This window comes from Vespa mandarinia, chromosome 1 (assembly GCF_050613455.1).
Source record: "Vespa mandarinia isolate Hongniang chromosome 1, ASM5061345v1, whole genome shotgun sequence".
In the NCBI taxonomy this organism is placed as follows: domain Eukaryota; kingdom Metazoa; phylum Arthropoda; class Insecta; order Hymenoptera; family Vespidae; genus Vespa; species Vespa mandarinia.
Window position 1 is genome coordinate 20,234,832 of NC_140810.1, and position 18,317 is coordinate 20,253,148.

The 18,317-nt window shown below is 34.6% G+C and overlaps 2 protein-coding genes and 1 long non-coding RNA gene across 7 annotated transcripts in view; 1 reads left to right on the top strand and 2 right to left on the bottom strand.

Moving 5' to 3' along the window:
* Positions 1-1,525: 1,525 nt before the first annotated feature.
* LOC118447510 (uncharacterized) lies at positions 1,526-4,988 on the bottom strand. 2 transcript variants are annotated; one of them, XR_014982405.1, is made up of 4 exons: positions 4,285-4,988; positions 3,914-4,209; positions 1,959-2,069; positions 1,526-1,732 (listed from the first exon to the last, which is right to left on the bottom strand). It is a non-coding gene; the product is annotated as an uncharacterized LOC118447510 (long non-coding RNA). The 2 variants fall into 2 exon arrangements; XR_004839894.2 differs by having other exon boundaries at positions 3,914-4,988.
* Positions 4,989-6,089: 1,101 nt separating this feature from the next.
* Positions 6,090-12,501, bottom strand: LOC118447501 (putative inorganic phosphate cotransporter). Of its 3 annotated transcripts, XM_085660464.1 has the most exons (9): positions 12,365-12,474; positions 11,916-11,980; positions 8,542-8,807; positions 8,143-8,388; positions 7,967-8,051; positions 7,637-7,854; positions 7,197-7,346; positions 6,969-7,101; positions 6,090-6,849 (listed from the first exon to the last, which is right to left on the bottom strand). In XM_085660464.1, the coding sequence occupies exons 2-9, from the start codon at positions 11,938-11,940 to the stop codon at positions 6,401-6,403; spliced, it is 1,572 nt and encodes a 523-aa protein (XP_085516590.1). In that variant the 5' UTR covers positions 11,941-11,980; positions 12,365-12,474; the 3' UTR covers positions 6,090-6,400. The 3 variants fall into 3 exon arrangements, with proteins under 3 accessions (XP_085516590.1, XP_035735399.1, XP_035735398.1); XM_035879506.2 differs by having other exon boundaries at positions 11,916-12,501; XM_035879505.2 differs by lacking the exons at positions 11,916-11,980; positions 12,365-12,474 and adding an exon at positions 11,057-11,120.
* LOC118447502 (neuropeptide Y receptor type 1) overlaps positions 6,699-18,317 on the top strand; it is a 59,127-nt gene continuing 47,508 nt past the window's right edge. For both annotated transcript variants that reach the window (XM_085660466.1, XM_085660484.1), the window contains exon 1: positions 6,699-6,808. The gene's annotated coding sequence lies outside the window, so the exon portion shown is untranslated. The remainder of the gene's footprint in view (positions 6,809-18,317) is intronic.

The following is an 18,317-nucleotide window of genomic DNA, read 5'->3' on the forward strand; positions in this document are numbered from 1 at the left end:
ACTTTTACTACGGGCAAGTGTAACACTGCATGTATATATCTATCTATCTACGATTACGAGTCTGTAAAAATAACGTATCGGCGCCAGAACCTTATTATGCAAAGTCTTTCATTTTCTTTTTATTAGTACGATGTGAGTAGGCGTTGAAAAAGTCGAAGATACGAGGAATTAGATTTTTTTCTTTTTTTTTTCTTTTTTTTTTTTTGTTTTTTTCTATTCTCTTTTCTTGTTTTTTTTCCGTGTGTGTGATTTTAATAATGATCTCATACGATCATCGTTCTTTGTCGTAAGTGTTTTAGAAATTGTTGATAAATTAAAGTTAAAAAAAGGAGGAGAAAAAGATCGAATGAACAAAACTTCGAGATACACGCGATTTATTACGAAGGCTCAAAGATGGAATTCGTTTGGTGGCTCGAGTGAAACTTTACGTGTCACGAAGACTCCTCATGGCCGTGGTCTCGAAATGAAAGCTAATCATATAATAAATAAACGAACGACCGTAGGAGTTGCATCGCTCGAGGAATTCCGCGTTGGGATGATTCGATAATTTCTAAACGTGCTTCTACGTTATCTATTCCGAATAATTTCCAGTTTATGGTAATTACATTAAAATTTTTTAATAGAATGACATTATAAAAAGAAAAAAAAAAAAGAAAAAAGAAAAGAGAAAAAAAGGAGAAAAAGAATTTGAGTTGAAGAAAAAAATTCATTATACGATTATTGTTGTAATTTTCTATGTTATATCAACGTTACTCGTCTAGATCTATTGGAATGAGACACCTTATAGAGAAAAACCGTATAATTAGCCACGCCACGCTGAAGTTTATTACTCTTCGCATTCTAATCCGCCATTATTGTACTCGTCTCTTTGCTACCTTTCCTTCTTATGATACTTGCGATCGTGCATCGATTGTCCGACCTCGAGGTAGAAAAGGAAGAATACGAAGAAGATGAAGAGAGTATACCTTCCGGCGATCCCACGCTCCACGTACGTTACAAGTTCATCTCCGCCTCCTCTATCCAATTGCACCCGTACATAATGCACGAAGGATCGATATGCACGACCAAATCGAATCGACCTTAATACCATTCATTTCCATTTCTTTACTGATTCTCCTTTACATACATATGCAACACTAGCTATACATTTAACCTTCATAAAACAACAATCGAAAGAAAAAAAGTATTCCGCAATTACAGTATCATTCTGTAATGTAAAATAAAAGAGAGATTGAAGTAAAAAGAAAATATGTAACCTCTTAGGCCGCCCCGCCCTTGCGTTAGTCCATCCGAATACGCGCATGTCGGGCCGGGTTGCATACCAAAAGGTGCATTTTTTCCAACCCTCGATAAGTTTGATCATTTTATCGGATAAATTAAAAATTTTCCTTAGACCGTAATTGATTCTTAAAATATAATAACAAATGAGCTGTGACGAACAAACAAGGATAATGTAAAAGTTAATAATTAATCAATATTTTCTGATGAAAAAATTCATTAATCAATTAAAAATCTTTAGGACAAATATAGTATTAAAAATTGTAGGAAGAACGAATATTCTTTGAACATATTCTCTTCCTCCTCCTCCTCCTCCTCCTCTTTTTCTTCTTGTTCTTCTTCTTGGATCTTGCTCCTTCCTGAAAGCTGGCGCGATGACGGCGTGTGCCCGCGGGGGCGTTCGAGTCGTGGATCGCGTGCACGAGCTGTGCTTCTCTCTGCAGGTGGAGGAGACCTGGAAGGAAGAGCTGTTAGGGTCCTGAGACTTTACCACGACTCATTCTCTCCCTCCCCTTCTCTCTCTCTCTCTCTCTCTCTCTCTCTCTCTCTCTTTTCGAAAAAGCCCAAGGGGCAAGTCCTGATGGAAGAGTGCTGGCCAGCAACGCGGGTGTGCGACTTAAACGTGGGCGGATCTGGATGCGCCCCGGGTGTTTCTCACCCGCATACCTGCCCTTACGTACCTATTCTCCCTTTCGCTGCTTCTCGTTTTCCTTTTCTCCTTTCTCTCCTTGTTTCTCTCGAAGGAAGGCAATGGACCCTTCTCTCGCTTTACTAACGAGCACCAGATCTTCCTACGTATTAAAGAAATATTTATCGTTATACGAATTTACATCTCGAATATCTACATGAATTGCATTTCTCATTTTCTTTATTATCTTTACGAACGTCTCGTCGCATTTTACGATTCAATCGTAATTTAATTATTTTCAAAAAGAATATACGTCGACGTTAGACGGACGTTACAAAAGATGGAAATAATTATAATAGTCGTATTTACTCCTGGACCATTCTTCCATCGATCACAGAAATGTGTAAAAAGGAAGAAAGAGAAAAGAGGTACAAAGGTACGCCGTTTTTCGACACGAACGAAGAAGGGCTATCGGCGCATTCCCCGGAAATTACCGTCTAGAAAGAGGCTCCGTTTACATGCTCGTGTCTCGAAATCGAAATCGAAGAAGAAGAAGAAGAAGAAGAAGAAGAAGAAGAAGAAGAAGAAGAAGAAGAAGAAGAAGAAGAAGAAGAAGAAGAAGAAGAAGAAGAAGAAGAAGAAGAAGAAGAAGAAGAAAACGATGAAGAAGAAGAAGAAGAAAACGATGAAGATGAAGAAGAAGAAAACGATGAAGATGAAGATGAAGATGAAGAAGAAGAAGACGAGGACGAAGGAGAAGACAAGGACCCGTTCGGAAGCAAGAACGTTTCGTTCGTTGCCCGGAGGATGTTCCCATGAATCGGGGGCGGCTGCTATAAGTAAACTACTGCCGAGATATGCTGTTCGATGCGTTAGACCCTCCGACATTTTTCTTCGACCATTCTTTTCGCTCCTCCGCCATCAGCACCTTTCTCTTACTCGAGGATACTTTGAACATGGATGCGTGTCTTCTTCTTTTACTCTCAAACACGTTATTAGGAGAACCCTTTAATAAACCGTCGAGACTTCTTCTTCTTCTTCTCCTTCTTCTTCTTTTCAACTCTAGTTTCCGACATTTTTTTGCTGATGGTTCGCCATATTCTCTCGTCCGTCCTTCTCAATTCTCTTCTTCCCATTTCATTCTCATTTAAAAACACGATTCGTTTGAAATCGAGTTATGAGCGATATAATAAAAGCTACTTCGTAAGTCGTAGGCGATAATCACCGTCGAATTCACGTTTCAAAGCGAAACTTGTCCGTTTTTTCTTTTTTCTTTTTTTTTTCATGCTCGTTCACGTCGAGCCATCATTACATAGCCGTAATTTCCCGATGGCGACAACCGCCCGCAGAGTTAATTACACCTTACTCATTGCACAATGTCTGTATTCTTATTCCGCACTCGACGTTTTGCACCTTTATGTTCTCGAGATCGTAAAACATATTATAAATAGAAAAGCAAAAGAAAAGAGAAAGAGAAATAAATTGAGCTTAGTCGTCATCGTTGTCGCGTCGGTACACACCGAGAAAATGGCATATCGTGAAAAGTTTTGCGTTTTGTTGTTCGTACGTCGCGAACATTGTGCGATCAATTCGCGAACGTAAGAATCAGGAAGTAAGACGAATAAGGAGGTCGTTTGAACCCTCAGCTTCTGCGAATTTTCCTTTTTTTCTTTTTCCTTCTTTTTACACGTCCATCCCATACCTCGACCTTTATGGTTTTCCATTTATGTCTCATGTTTCTTGCTCAAATAAAGCGCGTAAGCAGTACGACGATTCTCTTGTTTTTCGTTTTGTATCTTTTCTCTTTCTTTTCCTTTTTTTCTTTCTTTCTTTCTTTCTTTCTTACTTTCTTTCTTTGAATGCAACGAAAACTTTAGATCGTCTCGCGATATTATGAAAAAAGGATAAAAAAAGAGGAAAGAGAAATAATCTCATAAGATCGAATGGTACCATGTAAAAATCAATAAAGAAAAAGAATGCAACGTTAGACGTCGGTTTCCACATTACCTCCGCTCTTTATCTCTTTTCACCTTCATTGTCTCATCCGCGAAAGAGGAGACTCTGCGTCTAACATTCTGTGAATTTGTGTATTAGGTTAACATAAATGTAAGAAAGTTTATTTGTTACACGTCAATCCTCGCGTGAGATCCAAGGTAGAGTCTGATCGGATGAACAGGGAAACAGAATGTTTCTCGATTCATTGTCGATGATATACGTTTTTCGAGATGAGATAGGTTGGAACACCGAGTACGTGTGGTATCGACGAAAAGCATTTCCGACAATCATCGAGCCTCGTAGCAGGCCTGGAAAGATAGCATCCGGATTATCATGCACGTGCATGTTGACAAAAGAAGTTTAGCTTGTAAAGCTGATTAAACCTTAGTTAATCACAAGGTAACAGGATAGTATGAGACTCGACGAAGCGTCAATAGCGTCGATAGCGTCGAGAGGTAACCGACGGACGTATTCCTTCTTCGCGTATCTGTTAGCCGGACGAAAGTTTCTTCGAGCGGGCGGTCCCGCGCGGCAAATTCGAGCCAACTCTTCCTCCTTTAACTTCCTGTTATCCGTATAATCTCGACATAGCAACTGAATTCAGTACTGCAATCCAAGAATTCCAGGCATTCCTGTGATATCGTCTCCGATACCAAACAGGAGGATGGATGATTCCCTCTCGTCTTCCTTGTTTCTTCGCGCTCATCTTCCGCGTGTGCTCATCTCTTTCCTTATTTTCTTTATTTTTCTTATTTCTTATTTCAACGAGGAAGAATAATATTCTATTATTGTTTTTCTCTTCGAGAAAATTTTCTTAATGTTACTCGTGAAATCGTCCATGTATTATATGATACTACGTGACACATGTTAACATACGAATTTTATTGTATTTCTCTATGTAAATTTACGCATTTAGAAAATATATATATTTAACGAGACGCTCGTGGACTCTCGATCACGATGAAATAATTAAACGCGGATGTTATAAGAGAGTAGCAATCTAATTACGACGGAGCGCGCCACTGTTCGATAATATTTTTTTCACTTCTTTCTTCTTTTTTATCATTCTCCTATTCCATTGTAATTTCTACGTTTAACAAAGCACTCTAGTGATCTGCATAAAAAAGAAAAAAAAATTTATATGTATATATATATATATATATTTTGATAATAATATTGACAATTTTTAGGAACGAATATAAAAATAAAAGCGATATATCTGTATCATAAATATACGATAGAAACGGATGCAGATAGATTGGATAGATTTAAAATATAAATCTGATGGATAATCATGAATAAATAAAACGATTAAGATGTTTATCTTAGAAAATTTAGAACGTTTTCCGATCGAAACGTTAAATGCTTTCGACGGTCTGAGCGCCGCCGATAAGGAAGGTGTAGCCTCGCTCGTCTCGCGCAACAGAGTGGGGGAATAAGGAATAGTCTAACGTGACGCGGACGACGTGGAGGGGGAAGGTAGCAGAGTGGGAGAGAGTTACACGTGATCTCTAGGGCGCGCGCTATCAGTGTGTTGATGGCAGGCGAAGAAGTAGGAGGGAGGAGTAGGTCGATCGGTCGGTCGGTCGGTCGGTCGGTCGGTCGGCTGGCCTAGCAATCACCTACATAGCTTCTCGGATTTCTATTCTCCTGGCACATCGGTGGAGCGCCGCAGCGCCACGCGTCACGGCGAGCACCACCGCAACGCAGGGCGCCCCTACGCCGGACACCGCGACGCACTTGCGCCACGTCTTCTTCGTTCTTACCTCCTCTATCTTCTCCACCTCCTGTTCGTTCGTTCGCGGAAGGATAGACGTTAAACACGAGGAACACGAGAAACGAGGATGCACGAAGCGATTACGTAAAAGAGATCTGTGAATATATTTCAAATAGTAACGAAGAAATTCCATTGTTTACCATCTTTTAATTCATTTGTTATGATTAAACTATCCGAAGGTTTAAATTGATAATACCAGCGCCACTCCTTATTCGTTCTTCGAAATATTATCATAATTTCAGTCACCGGTCGATAAGGAATCATCCGATGGAATCGTACCTACATATTTACGTACGATAATAGATATCGGCCTTATCGACGCTCTCGTAACCTTCCATAAAATCCTATCTCTTGTTTATAAAAACATTTCCTTTTCTACTGAATAAACATTTTTATCGAACGATATTCGAATATCGAAAATTTCTCTTTTTATATTTATCATTACTTTGTACATATTTTTACATGGTAATGCGTCATACAATAAATCTTACGTTTCGTACAATATTACAATATTATTTAACAATGTTTTGAACTTTGTTTTGATACATTGAAAGTCATAACGCGTTTCACCGTCAATGATAGACAATATATTGAATATATGTACAAGGGTATTTTTTGTTTATTTTTCTATTAGCTGCGACGTGCTTACTCGTGATAAATAAGTTAGTCGATGAAGTGAAATACGTTGGAAATGTATCATTTTTCTATGATCTATAACGATATTACGAAAGTGTTTTATTGTTCAACGGTTCTCTGTTTTCTGCGTCAACGTCGTTTTCTAGATTTCTCATTTTTTTACCGATACTATTAACCTCCGGATAATTCCATTTTTGTAATTTTCCTGTACCAAGGAATGCGAAAGCTAAAGCGCCCGTACAGTAAGTAATCGCTAGGATCCAAAAGATTATCCTCCAACTTTCATACGTTTGATTTTGATAGGTAATCGAACCAACCATGAAGCTACTCAAAAAGCCACCAAACGAGCTAATCGTATTGGCAATGCCAAATATCGTTCCGGAAAAATTGGGTGCAATGTCAAGGCCGTTTCCAAGATAGCCCGCTGTAACTCCACCGTTTATCGTCAAAGCAACGGTAAAAATTGCCACGGACATCGTAGGATCGCGACCAAGGTACGCTTGAATGATCATAAGTAATCCCGGACTCATCACCGCTGAAACATTATTTCACAATATTATTAAGCGCTGACAATATATAAATATAAATATATATATATATATATATATATATATATATATATATATTTAAAATGTGTCAATATCGAATACATACCGAAAGTCGTAAAAATTTTTCGAATAGCAGTAACCGAAAGTTTATTCGTACGACGAAGATAATCGGCCAACGTTGAAGTCATTAAAGCAAAAATGTATTTTCCAAGATAAGGCAACGAAGATAACATCCCGTTCTATACAAAATATTAAAACGATAGAAACGTTTAAAAGTATTATTCGTAATATGCAAATAAATTTTATTATATTCGTATTCGTCGATTTGTCTTACCTCTTTGATATTAAAATTGAGTATATATTTCATGTAGGTAGGTAATTGATTAACAACCGTGAAGTATCCAAATACACTGCACCCGTGTGTTATCAGGATCGCCCAAACCGGAAGCGAAGTGAAAATTGACTTCCACGGTACTGGAAAATGCTAATCGTACAAGGTGAAGTCTAGATTAGATAAAAACGTTATAAAAATGCATTTCTGTTTATTATCTTTAAGGAGAAAAAAAGAAAAAAATAAAAAGCCTGTATCGTGCCTGACGTTAGACGTAAAATTACTCGAACGATCGATTGTAAACAAGCACGATTAAGAGAAGGAAGCTCTTTTAATTTCGTCAGAATGAACCGAATTGATTTGATTAAATACGCAAAGATCTATTTCCTTTTCTTTTTTTCTTTTCTTTTTTTTCTATCTCTTTCTCTCTTTCTTTATTATACCTTGGGGGACGAGGTAGTTCCTATGGATTCCTCGATGTAGTTTCGTTCCTCGGCGGAGATGCGTGGGTGTTGCGAGGGTGAATCATAGACGAAATAGAACCACGCTATGCTCCACGTCAATCCGACTATTCCCGTTACGTAGAAGACAGATTCCCATCCGAGAGAGGCAATGAGAAAACCGCAAATTGGCAACGTGATCGCCGCACCCAATGAGGATGCTACAGGAAATAAATTGAATTATTTCGTTTTTCGTTACTTCTTTTTTTTTCTTTTTTCTTTCTTTTTTTTTCACTTCTCTCAGCATTGATATAAACATAAAATGTAATTTACCCATCATATTGGAAACGAATTTGCTACGGTCGGTCAGTGGAATCCATCGAGCAGTCATCGGTTGAATAGCAGGCCATGTGACACCCTTAATTATAAAATCAAACGATTAAATATATATATATATATATATATATATATCGTGGTCGTAGAAAGGAAACATTGCAAACAGTATCTACTAGCATAAAACCAAGAGCAATTCGAAGAACAGCGACTGCGACGTATCCGAATTTGGCGAAAAGTGGCGTGAGAAGAGTGATACCGCTGGACACCAACATGCTATAGCCAAAGACTCTTTTGGTTCCAACAATTTCAGCCAATCTACCTCCAGGTATTTCCGTGCAGATGTAACCCCAATAGAAACTTCCGAGAATTAGATTGACCTCATATTCGTTCCATGGATACCTGGTTTGCTCTAACTCCTCCTACGAAAGGAATCGATCGATCGTTGGAGTTTTCTTTTTTTTTTTTATTTCTTTTTATTTGTTTTTTTTTCCGTCCACTTGTACACTCCCAGATTTCTTTCTTTGAAAATAGAAAAATATCTCATAGCAAAAGAAATAGAGAAAATAACGTACATATCGAGTTGTCAACGTCGAAGTAAAAGTCGATTCGTTCATTCTCGAAACATTCCCAGTTAGCATTGTCGTCTTAGGAGCTTCAATCGTCAAACTACTATTATCAATTGGAATGATATCGTGAGAATTATTGGAATGTGAATACTTATTAGTAGACGTCTTCACCATCGATACGATGGCAATCGTCAGATTAACACGCAGCATATAGTTCAACATGAAACCGAGTATCACCATAATGTTTAACACCTGCAGGCAACTTAGTCGATCTGAAAATCCGTCAATTAACTGGTTGTTATTAATGATCAGAGAAAAATATTTCTTGGAATTAAGCGACTTTACCGGATGATAAATATTCAAAGAATTCGTACGTAACAAATTTGTACGTACTACAGAGATATCTTTATGGATTTCTTCGAAATGTTTAAATATTTCATTTAATAACTGTCTGATTAAAACGCGATAGTTTGTATCATTTAAATATGTGGAACCATTTAGAAATTTGAAAGATTCGGACCTTTTATTCTTTGAAACTCGCACGAAGCTTAAATCTCAATGAATATTTCTACCTTAATAATTAAGCCATCGAAGTTTATGTCTCGCATTTCTTAATTATTTAATAAGATAATATTGATATCAAATTATAATCGAATAAAAAAAAAAATTAAATCGATTAGAAAATCAATGATCGTTCGATCAATAACATCTAATATTTAGATATTGAAATATAATTGAATATACACGTTGGAATATATATTTTAATAAAAATAGAATAAAAATGGGAAAAACTTTTCGACTGATTGATTTTCTGGAAAAACAGGTTACATTGAGATTACGTATACGAGTTTATAATATGACGGAAGGGGATAAGATTATCATCGATAATCGATGACAAACGTTCGTTTGCATAGATCAAAGTCTTCAAGCAATTTTCATGTAACGTAATCGTATCTACACGTTACGCATATTTTGTGCATATATATCTTCATCAGTAATTGTATTTTCATTTTTGTTCACGTGGCCGTGAACGAGCAATAGAAATTTTCTTTGTAAAACGAGAACGAAAGCAACTCCATTTCGTGACCTTTTCATCTTTTCGCGTTGAACTTTGAACTCTATCTCTCTCTCTCTCTCTCTCTCTCTCTCTCTCTCTCTCTCTCTCTCTCCCTCCGGAGAAACTGATCTTTCGAAACCGAAAAAAGGAAGAATTAAAACGTTCGATGTGGAATTTAGAAACGTAAGTAGTTAAAATAAATCTTAATAGATCATAGGGAAAGTTATTTTTCTTATTTCTATCGTAGTTTGGGTATGACTTTTTAATCTTTAATCATATAAAAACGGAAGATCTCTTTCTTTAAATGTTCGTATAAAAAAAAAAAAAAATATATATATATAATAGAAATTCTAAAGATCTTTATTTATATCAAAATATTAATTTATCGTATCGAAAGATGATGGGTAAATGATTGTTATCAAATAGATATTACGCAAACGATCGACGTAATACTGCAATTTATTTCTTTGCTTACGGATACAATTTAGAGGATTCATCGATCGTGAGAGATCATTATCGAGTCGCGATTTACGTTGTTACAACGTAACGGATTAAAAGAGGATTAGAAGGGGATTAGAAGAAGATATCAGATTCTCTCTAGAATTCAATTAGGATCATTGTTTAAATCTTATCGATCTACTTTAGTAACGTTCGTTTGATGAGTCATGAGAAGTAGAAGAAAAAGTTGGATCAACAAAATACGATACGAGTCCTCTTTATCTACATTACGTCTATTAAGTGTATTAGACATTGAATAACAAGATGAGGAGGAGGAGGAGGGGACGGAGGAGAAGGAGGAGGAGAAGAGGGTAGGCCGGATGTCCATGAACGTTAAACGAACTTATCAACGTGCCTATTTCGTTCTCATTTCGCATGTTATAGCAAGGGAATCTATTACATGCCCATGTACATTTATATATATATATATCCCTCGTGCGATGATACAGTTAAGAGCGTACAATATTAGATTTAGCTATGATTCTAAGCTTCACCCTTTTCTCTTAACAAATCGCTCATTATCTTAGATGCAAAAATGTACTCTTCTTCTGCTTTCGCCTTTTTTTTTCTTTTTATTTACCTGTTCTTTTTTCTTTCTGTTTACGTACAACTATTAATATAAATATTTTCACGATGCATAAAAATGTTTTATCGATTTTTGCAAATAAATGTTATATTTTCGATTGAATTTTGATATTATTTAGGAATATATATGGACGACAAGATAATTACACAATAAATTAAAGCAATTAAGATATGTAAAATTTTTTTTTCTTTTTTCTTATAATTTGTAAATTCTCATTATTATCCATATTTTTTTTTCTAATATTTTTCCTTGTGAAATAATATTTTATTTAGCCTTGTGGTTATAATATGACGAAAAGAATGAAAACAAAACTTAAAAAAAGAAAAGGAAATGAAATTTGCACGATTCAGAGACGAACGAGATATAGTAAAACTGAATACCTATGCAACAACCTTCACCTAGAACTTGGACTCCTTCGTATTTTCCAACATCTATTTGCATTTTCTTCGTTGTTGATGAAATATAAAAAGAAAATAACCGAAATAGAAACTGACGTCAGAGTTTTGAAAACGAAAGTGTCAGCGTATAAACTAATGCGTGCAAATCCCGTCGTCTAATGTCAGACATGCATTAATTCGGGTCGAGCTATTAAAGATCGCGATAATCTCTTTTTATCTAACGCTCGAGCAACTCGAATGCGTAGAACTATGCCTTCTATTTTCTTTCTCTTTTTTTTCTTCTTCCTCTTCTTCTTCTTCTTCTTTTTCTTCATTCTCCTTCTTATGTTCTCGCGCTCCATTATTCATCATGATCGTCGGCATTGTATATCTGCCTTCCGTATAATATATTTTTCTTCCAACAAGATATTTTGTAAAATTCCACTTGTGAACAAGAGTTCGATGAACCACATTAGAATTTCGAATGGAAAATTCATGATTGATACATTTTCTTTGTTAACTTTGAGGCAGAAAATATATGTAAAAACATAAAATCGACCTAACTTTTGTTACGTTAAAAGCGATAAAAGAAATTCCCGATTATATTAGAACTTGACAGTATTCTTTATTTAAGTGTCACGGAAATTATAATACTTTTCGTATTGTACCTATAATGATTACAGAGTCAGACGCGTCAATAAAGTACAGACTTGATAATACTGTCATTATGTTTTATAATTAATTATCGTTTACATTTCAAGTAGGTACAACGAATAATGCAAAATAAAAAGATAAGAATAAAAAAGAAAAAGAAAGAAAGAAAGAAAGAAAAATGGAAAAAGAAATATAATTTATCACTTACTCGTAATATTACGATCGCAAGCCATCGTGTCCCCTTTTTCTTTATGCGTTGTCACAGTGTAATCTCTAAAACAATATCGCCGTTGAATATTTCACTTAATCACCGTTGAATATTTCACGAATAATTTGAAATCCTTGTAAATAGAGAAATATTCCTGTGGGATAGAGGGGACAGAATCGGTGGGTGGAAGAAAAATGGAATAATTTTTTTAATGGACCCAAAATCCTCGTTAACGAATTCTTAGCTATATTATGTGCTTATGTCTCGTATGATAGTCACTTTGATAAGATGTAGAAAAGCAAAAGACGAAGAAGAAGAAAAAAAAAAAGGAAGAAAAAAAAAGGAAAAAAAAAGAGAAAGAAATGGATTTGGATCCAAAGAAAAGGAGGCTGATCCACACGAAAACTTCGTGAGAATCACTGGCAAGTGAATTGGTTTGCTCTACTCGCTTGGTCGTCACTGTTTGCCAAAAGTTCTTTTTCTACGTCTGAGATCGACCAAATCCTCTCTCTCTCTCTCTCTCTCTCTTCTTCTTCTTTCTCCCTCTCCGCCCCCTTTCTCGCTCTCTCTCTCTCTCTCTCTCTCTCTCTCTCTCTCTCTCTCTCTCTCTCTCTCTCTCTGTTAGACAAAGGCGTCGCACATAGACGTATGCAAGAAAGAACGAACTCTCTCTTTCGAAAAGGAGAAGCTCAAGCCGTAACAGCTCGTTGCCGTTTGCCGACGTTAGGTTGCGACCGATACGATTTCGTAAAGTCTTTCCCTCTTTTTCACCTCCACCTCCTCCTCCTCCTCCTCCATCTCCTCCTTCTTCTCCTCCTCCTCCTCTTTTCTCGTTCCATCCTTTTTCTTTTTCCTTCCCTTATTATTTCTCTTCGTCATCGTCGACGTTGCGTTGCATCGTTTATGTCGTAACAAAGCGTATACATACTATGAAATGGAGAGGGGCACGACTCTGGCGTCATCACTAGATAGCTTTTATTTACTTCTATCATATTGGATGTATTATATACATAGATACATGCATTACATAGCTACGCTTAGGAAAGCGTCAGTTATATTCAAACTCTCTTGTCATTGGAATCCACGAGCAAAAAGTTTCATTCGATTTATCATCGTTATTTTTGTATCTAATAATTTTAGTTATTTATTTTTATTTTTATTTTTATTTTCTTTCTGTTTTTTCTTTTTTTCTTTTTTACGATTAATTCATCCAAACGTAATAACAAGGAAAGAAAATTATAACGTAGTAAAGCAATAGAAATGGTAAATTATCGTATAAGAATATTTCTATCTCTGTTTTTTATCTAGGACGATTACGAAGAATTTTTTTTTTGTTTGCTCCTTGAAACTGGAAACTGAGAGAGAAGAAGGAAAAAAAAGGGACAGAAAAGTTATCCAACGACAAGCACGTTAGTAAGTTTTATTCATAGAGAAGAGAAAGTTATGAGGACGTTTAAATAAATTTTAAATCACAGCGACCATAGTTCTTTTTTTTTTTTTCTTTTTTTCTTTTTGTTATACCGAAAAGACGGCAAACGTTATAGATATATTTTTTCATTTTTCAAAAAGCGATTTGTTCATTTTCTAAGCATTATCGTTACATTTAATCTCACTATTTTATTTGTCCATAACTTATCTTTTCGTATCTTGTTTTTTTTTTCCTTATGTCCATACAATTATAATATTATACTAATAATATTTATCTTAATAATAATGATCGTTTTAGAAAGATATTCTTTAAAATTCGTTAAAATGATGCTTAAATAAGAAAGAGCCTTGAGATTAAAGATTAGAACATTCAGATATAAATAATTCGAATATAAATCACGTGAGATTAATTCAACGATATAATTGCATTATTCTCACTCGAGAATTAATAAAGAAAAAAATTAATGAGAATCACTAACTTCACCTTAAGATTATTGCAATTTTTCTTTCAAGCAGAAAAAAAAATGTATCTTTCGAATAATTATTATTCTTAAACTTTTTATCAATCTCTGTTAATGAAATATATTTATCGAAGAGGTTAATTTATTCGAGAAATGATAAAACCGAGTTCGATACGACCCTTCATTATCGACCGATCGACGTTATCGACGTTTCGATTATCGACCGATCAACGTTATCGACGTTTTGATTATCGACCGATCAATTTTATCGACGTTTTGATTATCGATCGATGATAATTTTTTAACAGATGCTCTTTAAAGAGAAACAAGTATCGATCTTTCGATACCCTTTCTTAAAGCGCGTAAGCGTTGTTTTTTTCCTTTTCTTTTTCTTTTTCTTTTTTTTTTTGTTTTTCAGCGGATAAATGTTTAATAGAAAAGATACTTTATTACTTAGAGATAACTTTTCTCTTCAAAGTTATTAAAAAGTTACTTAAAATCTTTAAATAGCCGTATACATAATATATTATACCACGTAGAATTACTTCTTGCTTCCTACTTTTTTCTTTTAATATGAGAAATAAAAAATGTTTCGATGAGAGAGTTTTTCCTTTAGAAAATGATTTTTAATCGATCGTAAATAAAATGATGATGGTTATTAGCAACGACCTTTCGAATCCAAGTGAATTTTAATTGAAATTCAAACATTTATTCGTTTCTATTAATTAATCTTTTCTATCAGATTTTCAAATCCCCGAGAGGACAAAAGAATCGTCGGATTTACGAAAGATTAAAACGACGACTTTCGGAGTTTTCATTATCCTTTTCATACTTTTGTTTCAATTGATGATAAAGAAAAAATACAGTAAGCGACTTTATATACTATTCATCGAGTTCGAAATATTGTCTTCTTTTCTTCTTCTTTTTTGTTTTCTTTTTTCTCTTTTTGCAGAATTGTAATAACGCGCGAACTGTTTGATATATCTCTTTGTTTTTATTTTCGAAAATTTAAAAGTCAGAAAAGAAATATCCTTCGAGCTTTAGGCGTAACTTTATGATTAAAACTGATATAACGTGACGTAGACGACAGAAACTCAGATATCCGTTTTATTCTCTTTATCTAGACTTAATGTCTCATCTCCTTTAAATTATTGAGAAATCTTTCGTAGTAGGGTTGAAACGATGACTTGAAAAATACGCGGATATCGTAGACAGGATGAAAAAGAATGATAGAGTTAAATAGCCAAGGAAAATTGTTCGTCTTCCTTTTTCGTTTTAAAAGAGAAACAGTATTATAAACATTTTTCTTTTCTCTACTATGTAAGAGAAAAACGAAATCTGATTAAATTTAAATAATTAACCCTTTTGTTTTGGTTTCTTCTAATCCCATTGATATTCTTTAAGCGGAAAATATATTTTCTCTCTTTCTCTCTTTTATTATGGGCTATTGCTTTCGAATTCAATATGCTATCGTTTTAATTCATTAAAAATAGCAATTTATTCAAAGGAAAAATAAACCAGTATTATTGGAGAAACTGGAAAACTGCAATGCAAACGTAAGCATAGAGATTGCAATTAGACGAAGATCAAATTGGAACAAAGAGACCTATTAACAACTATCGTCGCTCGTAATCAAGAGACCTACGTCGTGCAATAATGATTTCATGGAAACTGGAACGTTTGCCTGTACAACGCCCGAAACGTTTCAATACTTTCCTTACCTCAAAGCGAATCTACTACGCTCCTATTTATTTTAACCCAAAATATATTCATTTCATTTATGTAATCGAACCATTCTCCGTGAAATATGTAAGAAATGAGATTTAAAAAATCATTATCGAATTTGTTAGCTTTTACGAACATGTTGCCTATCGTAAGGAGCCTGAAAAGTTATCGACAAAATATCACTTTCGAGCGACATTATCGATACAGTACAGAGAGTTGCCAATCTTCAGGCGAATAAGGTAATAAGCCATTTGAGTGCTCCACGTCGTCGTCAAATTATTCATCGTGCTATGTCTTCTAACATAAATGAGATTCTTCAATTTCGAAATTTAGAAGATCCATTGCTCTTTCGATAGAAGAAAATTATTGGAGTAAAAGTCCAAGGAAGAAAATCATTAATAATTTTTCAAGTCTTATAGATCTTTTAAACGAGATTTCACTAGAATGATATTCGAAAAATTCATAGGAAATATTCGATACGTTTCGAAGAATCTTTCAAAGGAATTACCTCACAAAGTAAATGTAAGAACGTTGAAGTGAGAAACTTTGTACTACACAGAAGTACGAACTGTCATTTTGTCAAAGCGTCGCAATGTGAATAAAAATTTTCTTCTCTTCTCGTAAGGATTCTTTCAGTTGGCGAGGATAGGTCAGCGAAATTTATAAAAAATAAAAGGTAAAAATTCAACATATGTGTGTACATTTAATGAATCACAAAACATAATTAAATACGAATAGATCTTTATTTTTTTTTTTTTTTAAGCAACTTCGTACTTTGAGATAACTTTGATTATTCGTAAAAACATATTATCTGAAGGATACCATTTTACTTACTTCCAATTTACACCGTAAAAAAAAAAGATCATCTTAGTAATGTATAACTTTAATATGAAAGCACGACGATGGTTGCTTTATATCTTCACTGTATTAAGAGCAATTGCAACGTATCAACGCCATAAGACGATTATCGACTTTACGTTCGTATATCGAATTACTTTATTTATGAAAAGATTCCTTAGAGATTTATAACTATATCAGATATCATCTTACCTTCCGAGTTCCGCATCGACGCCGGAGAGATTACTCTTAAATCTTGAAGTTTGTATCAACCGTATAACGTATTTCCTTTCTTCCTATTTACCTCTCTCGATTAATTCTTTACGACATAATATTCGACGAAGAATGACGATATCATATTGTTATGTTCTAAAATGAATTAAAATAATTTATTTTTTTTTAAACTTTGAAAAAATACTTTAGCGAATCGAAAAAATTTGTTGTAGTATAATTTACAATCGTATCGAATATTCTCTCTATATAAACGAAACATTTTATTCTAGTTGTTCATGAATAATACGTAGGATTATTCCCAAGCGTGTTCAATGCTGACGTAAATTCTCTTTTCTGTGTTATATACATGAGTATACAAGATATATCGAACATCGTGTTGTGTATCGGCAATCTCGAATCTGGCCCAGATAAGTAATTGCGATGCTTCGCATTATATAACGAAAAGGAAAAGATGCGACAACCGGTTGTCGGACCTGTGGACGCGCATTTCTACTCCATCGCAAGTAGGATTCCTCTCGCTTACTCTCATACGACACATTAGGGATTACATTACGTAGCATATTCGAACGCGAACTCGAATTACCCCTCAAAGGGTGTCAAGGATCGTGCTCAAAGATAGATAGCTCTCTGCAAATTGCACTTTCGTTACTGTAAAATCGATTTTCTTCCTTTCGTTCACCATTTAATTCTCTTTCGTCTTTTCTCCCTTTTCCAAACATCGAGACTAATGGATAGTCAAAGATCACTGTCCTGAAAAAATCTTTCTCTTTCTTTTTTCCTCTATCTACTAACTATGACAAAGTTTATAATAATATCAACAATAAAAGGAATCGATTTCAGTTCAGTTTAACAAGATCGTCCTGTTTTTCGAAAAAAAAAAAAAAAGAAAAAAAATTGGCATTTTTGTCTTTCTTTTTTTTTCTTTTGTTTTGTTTTGTTCTGTTTTTTTTTTTTTTATTTTTTTTTTTTGGTCCCTTTCATCTCTACGATAGACAGAAATATCCGTGGAAAACAGTACGTGTCAAGGAGATTCCCAAGTTGGTAGTCGATACTCTTATGGAAAATTATTCCTCGCAAATCGTTCTAATCTTTGTCCAAACGTCTGATAGATGTTTTGCATCGTGTTTTCTTACCATTATTATTTAATATTTGATAAAATACGAACAAATTTGATTTCTTTTCTGTGGAAAAACAATATGTACAAGTTTTTGTACTTTCAAAAGTACATGTTCGAATACGTATTAGTCAATTTTATTTTTATCCAAAAGAATGACTCATAAATATTTAAAAGTAATAAGAAGATTCGCTTTCACAATTTGTAATAATTTAGCATTGTCAGTTGCGTGTCGTCTATACATTATAGCTTATATAGATAGCTTGTATATTTATATACATATATAGCTTGGAAAGATCCCCGAATAAAATTATTATCATAGTCGGTGAATATTTCCTTATCTATAACTATTGTTCTTTTGACAATGAACCAACCCTCGCAAGTGCGTCATCTACGGCACGTTCGTATTTCCATAGACAAATACATTGAGCAATAGTTCAACTTGATAGTATTTAAAGGCGACGGGGAGACTTTTTGTTCTTACGTGACATTAATACTACTCATCCTTTATTTTACGATCGGCTTGCTTTCATGCCCTTTAAAACGACTCGATATTTATCAACGGTCAGTTTCGTACGATTGATTAAAAAGACACATTAAAAG

What these genes read in the sequence shown, in the direction of transcription:
- LOC118447501 (XM_035879505.2), bottom strand. Translation starts at nt 11,117, where the DNA reads ATGCAAATAGATGTTGGAAAATACGAAGGAGTCCAAGTTCTAGGTGAA. An exon ending in TCAATTTTAATATCAAAGAG is followed by an intron (nt 7,102 to 7,196) that starts GTAAGACAAATC and finishes TATTTTGTATAG; the next exon opens with AACGGGATGTTATCTTCGTT. An exon ending in AAAAATTTTTACGACTTTCG is followed by an intron (nt 6,850 to 6,968) that starts GTATGTATTCGA and finishes ATAATGTTTCAG; the next exon opens with CGGTGATGAGTCCGGGATTA.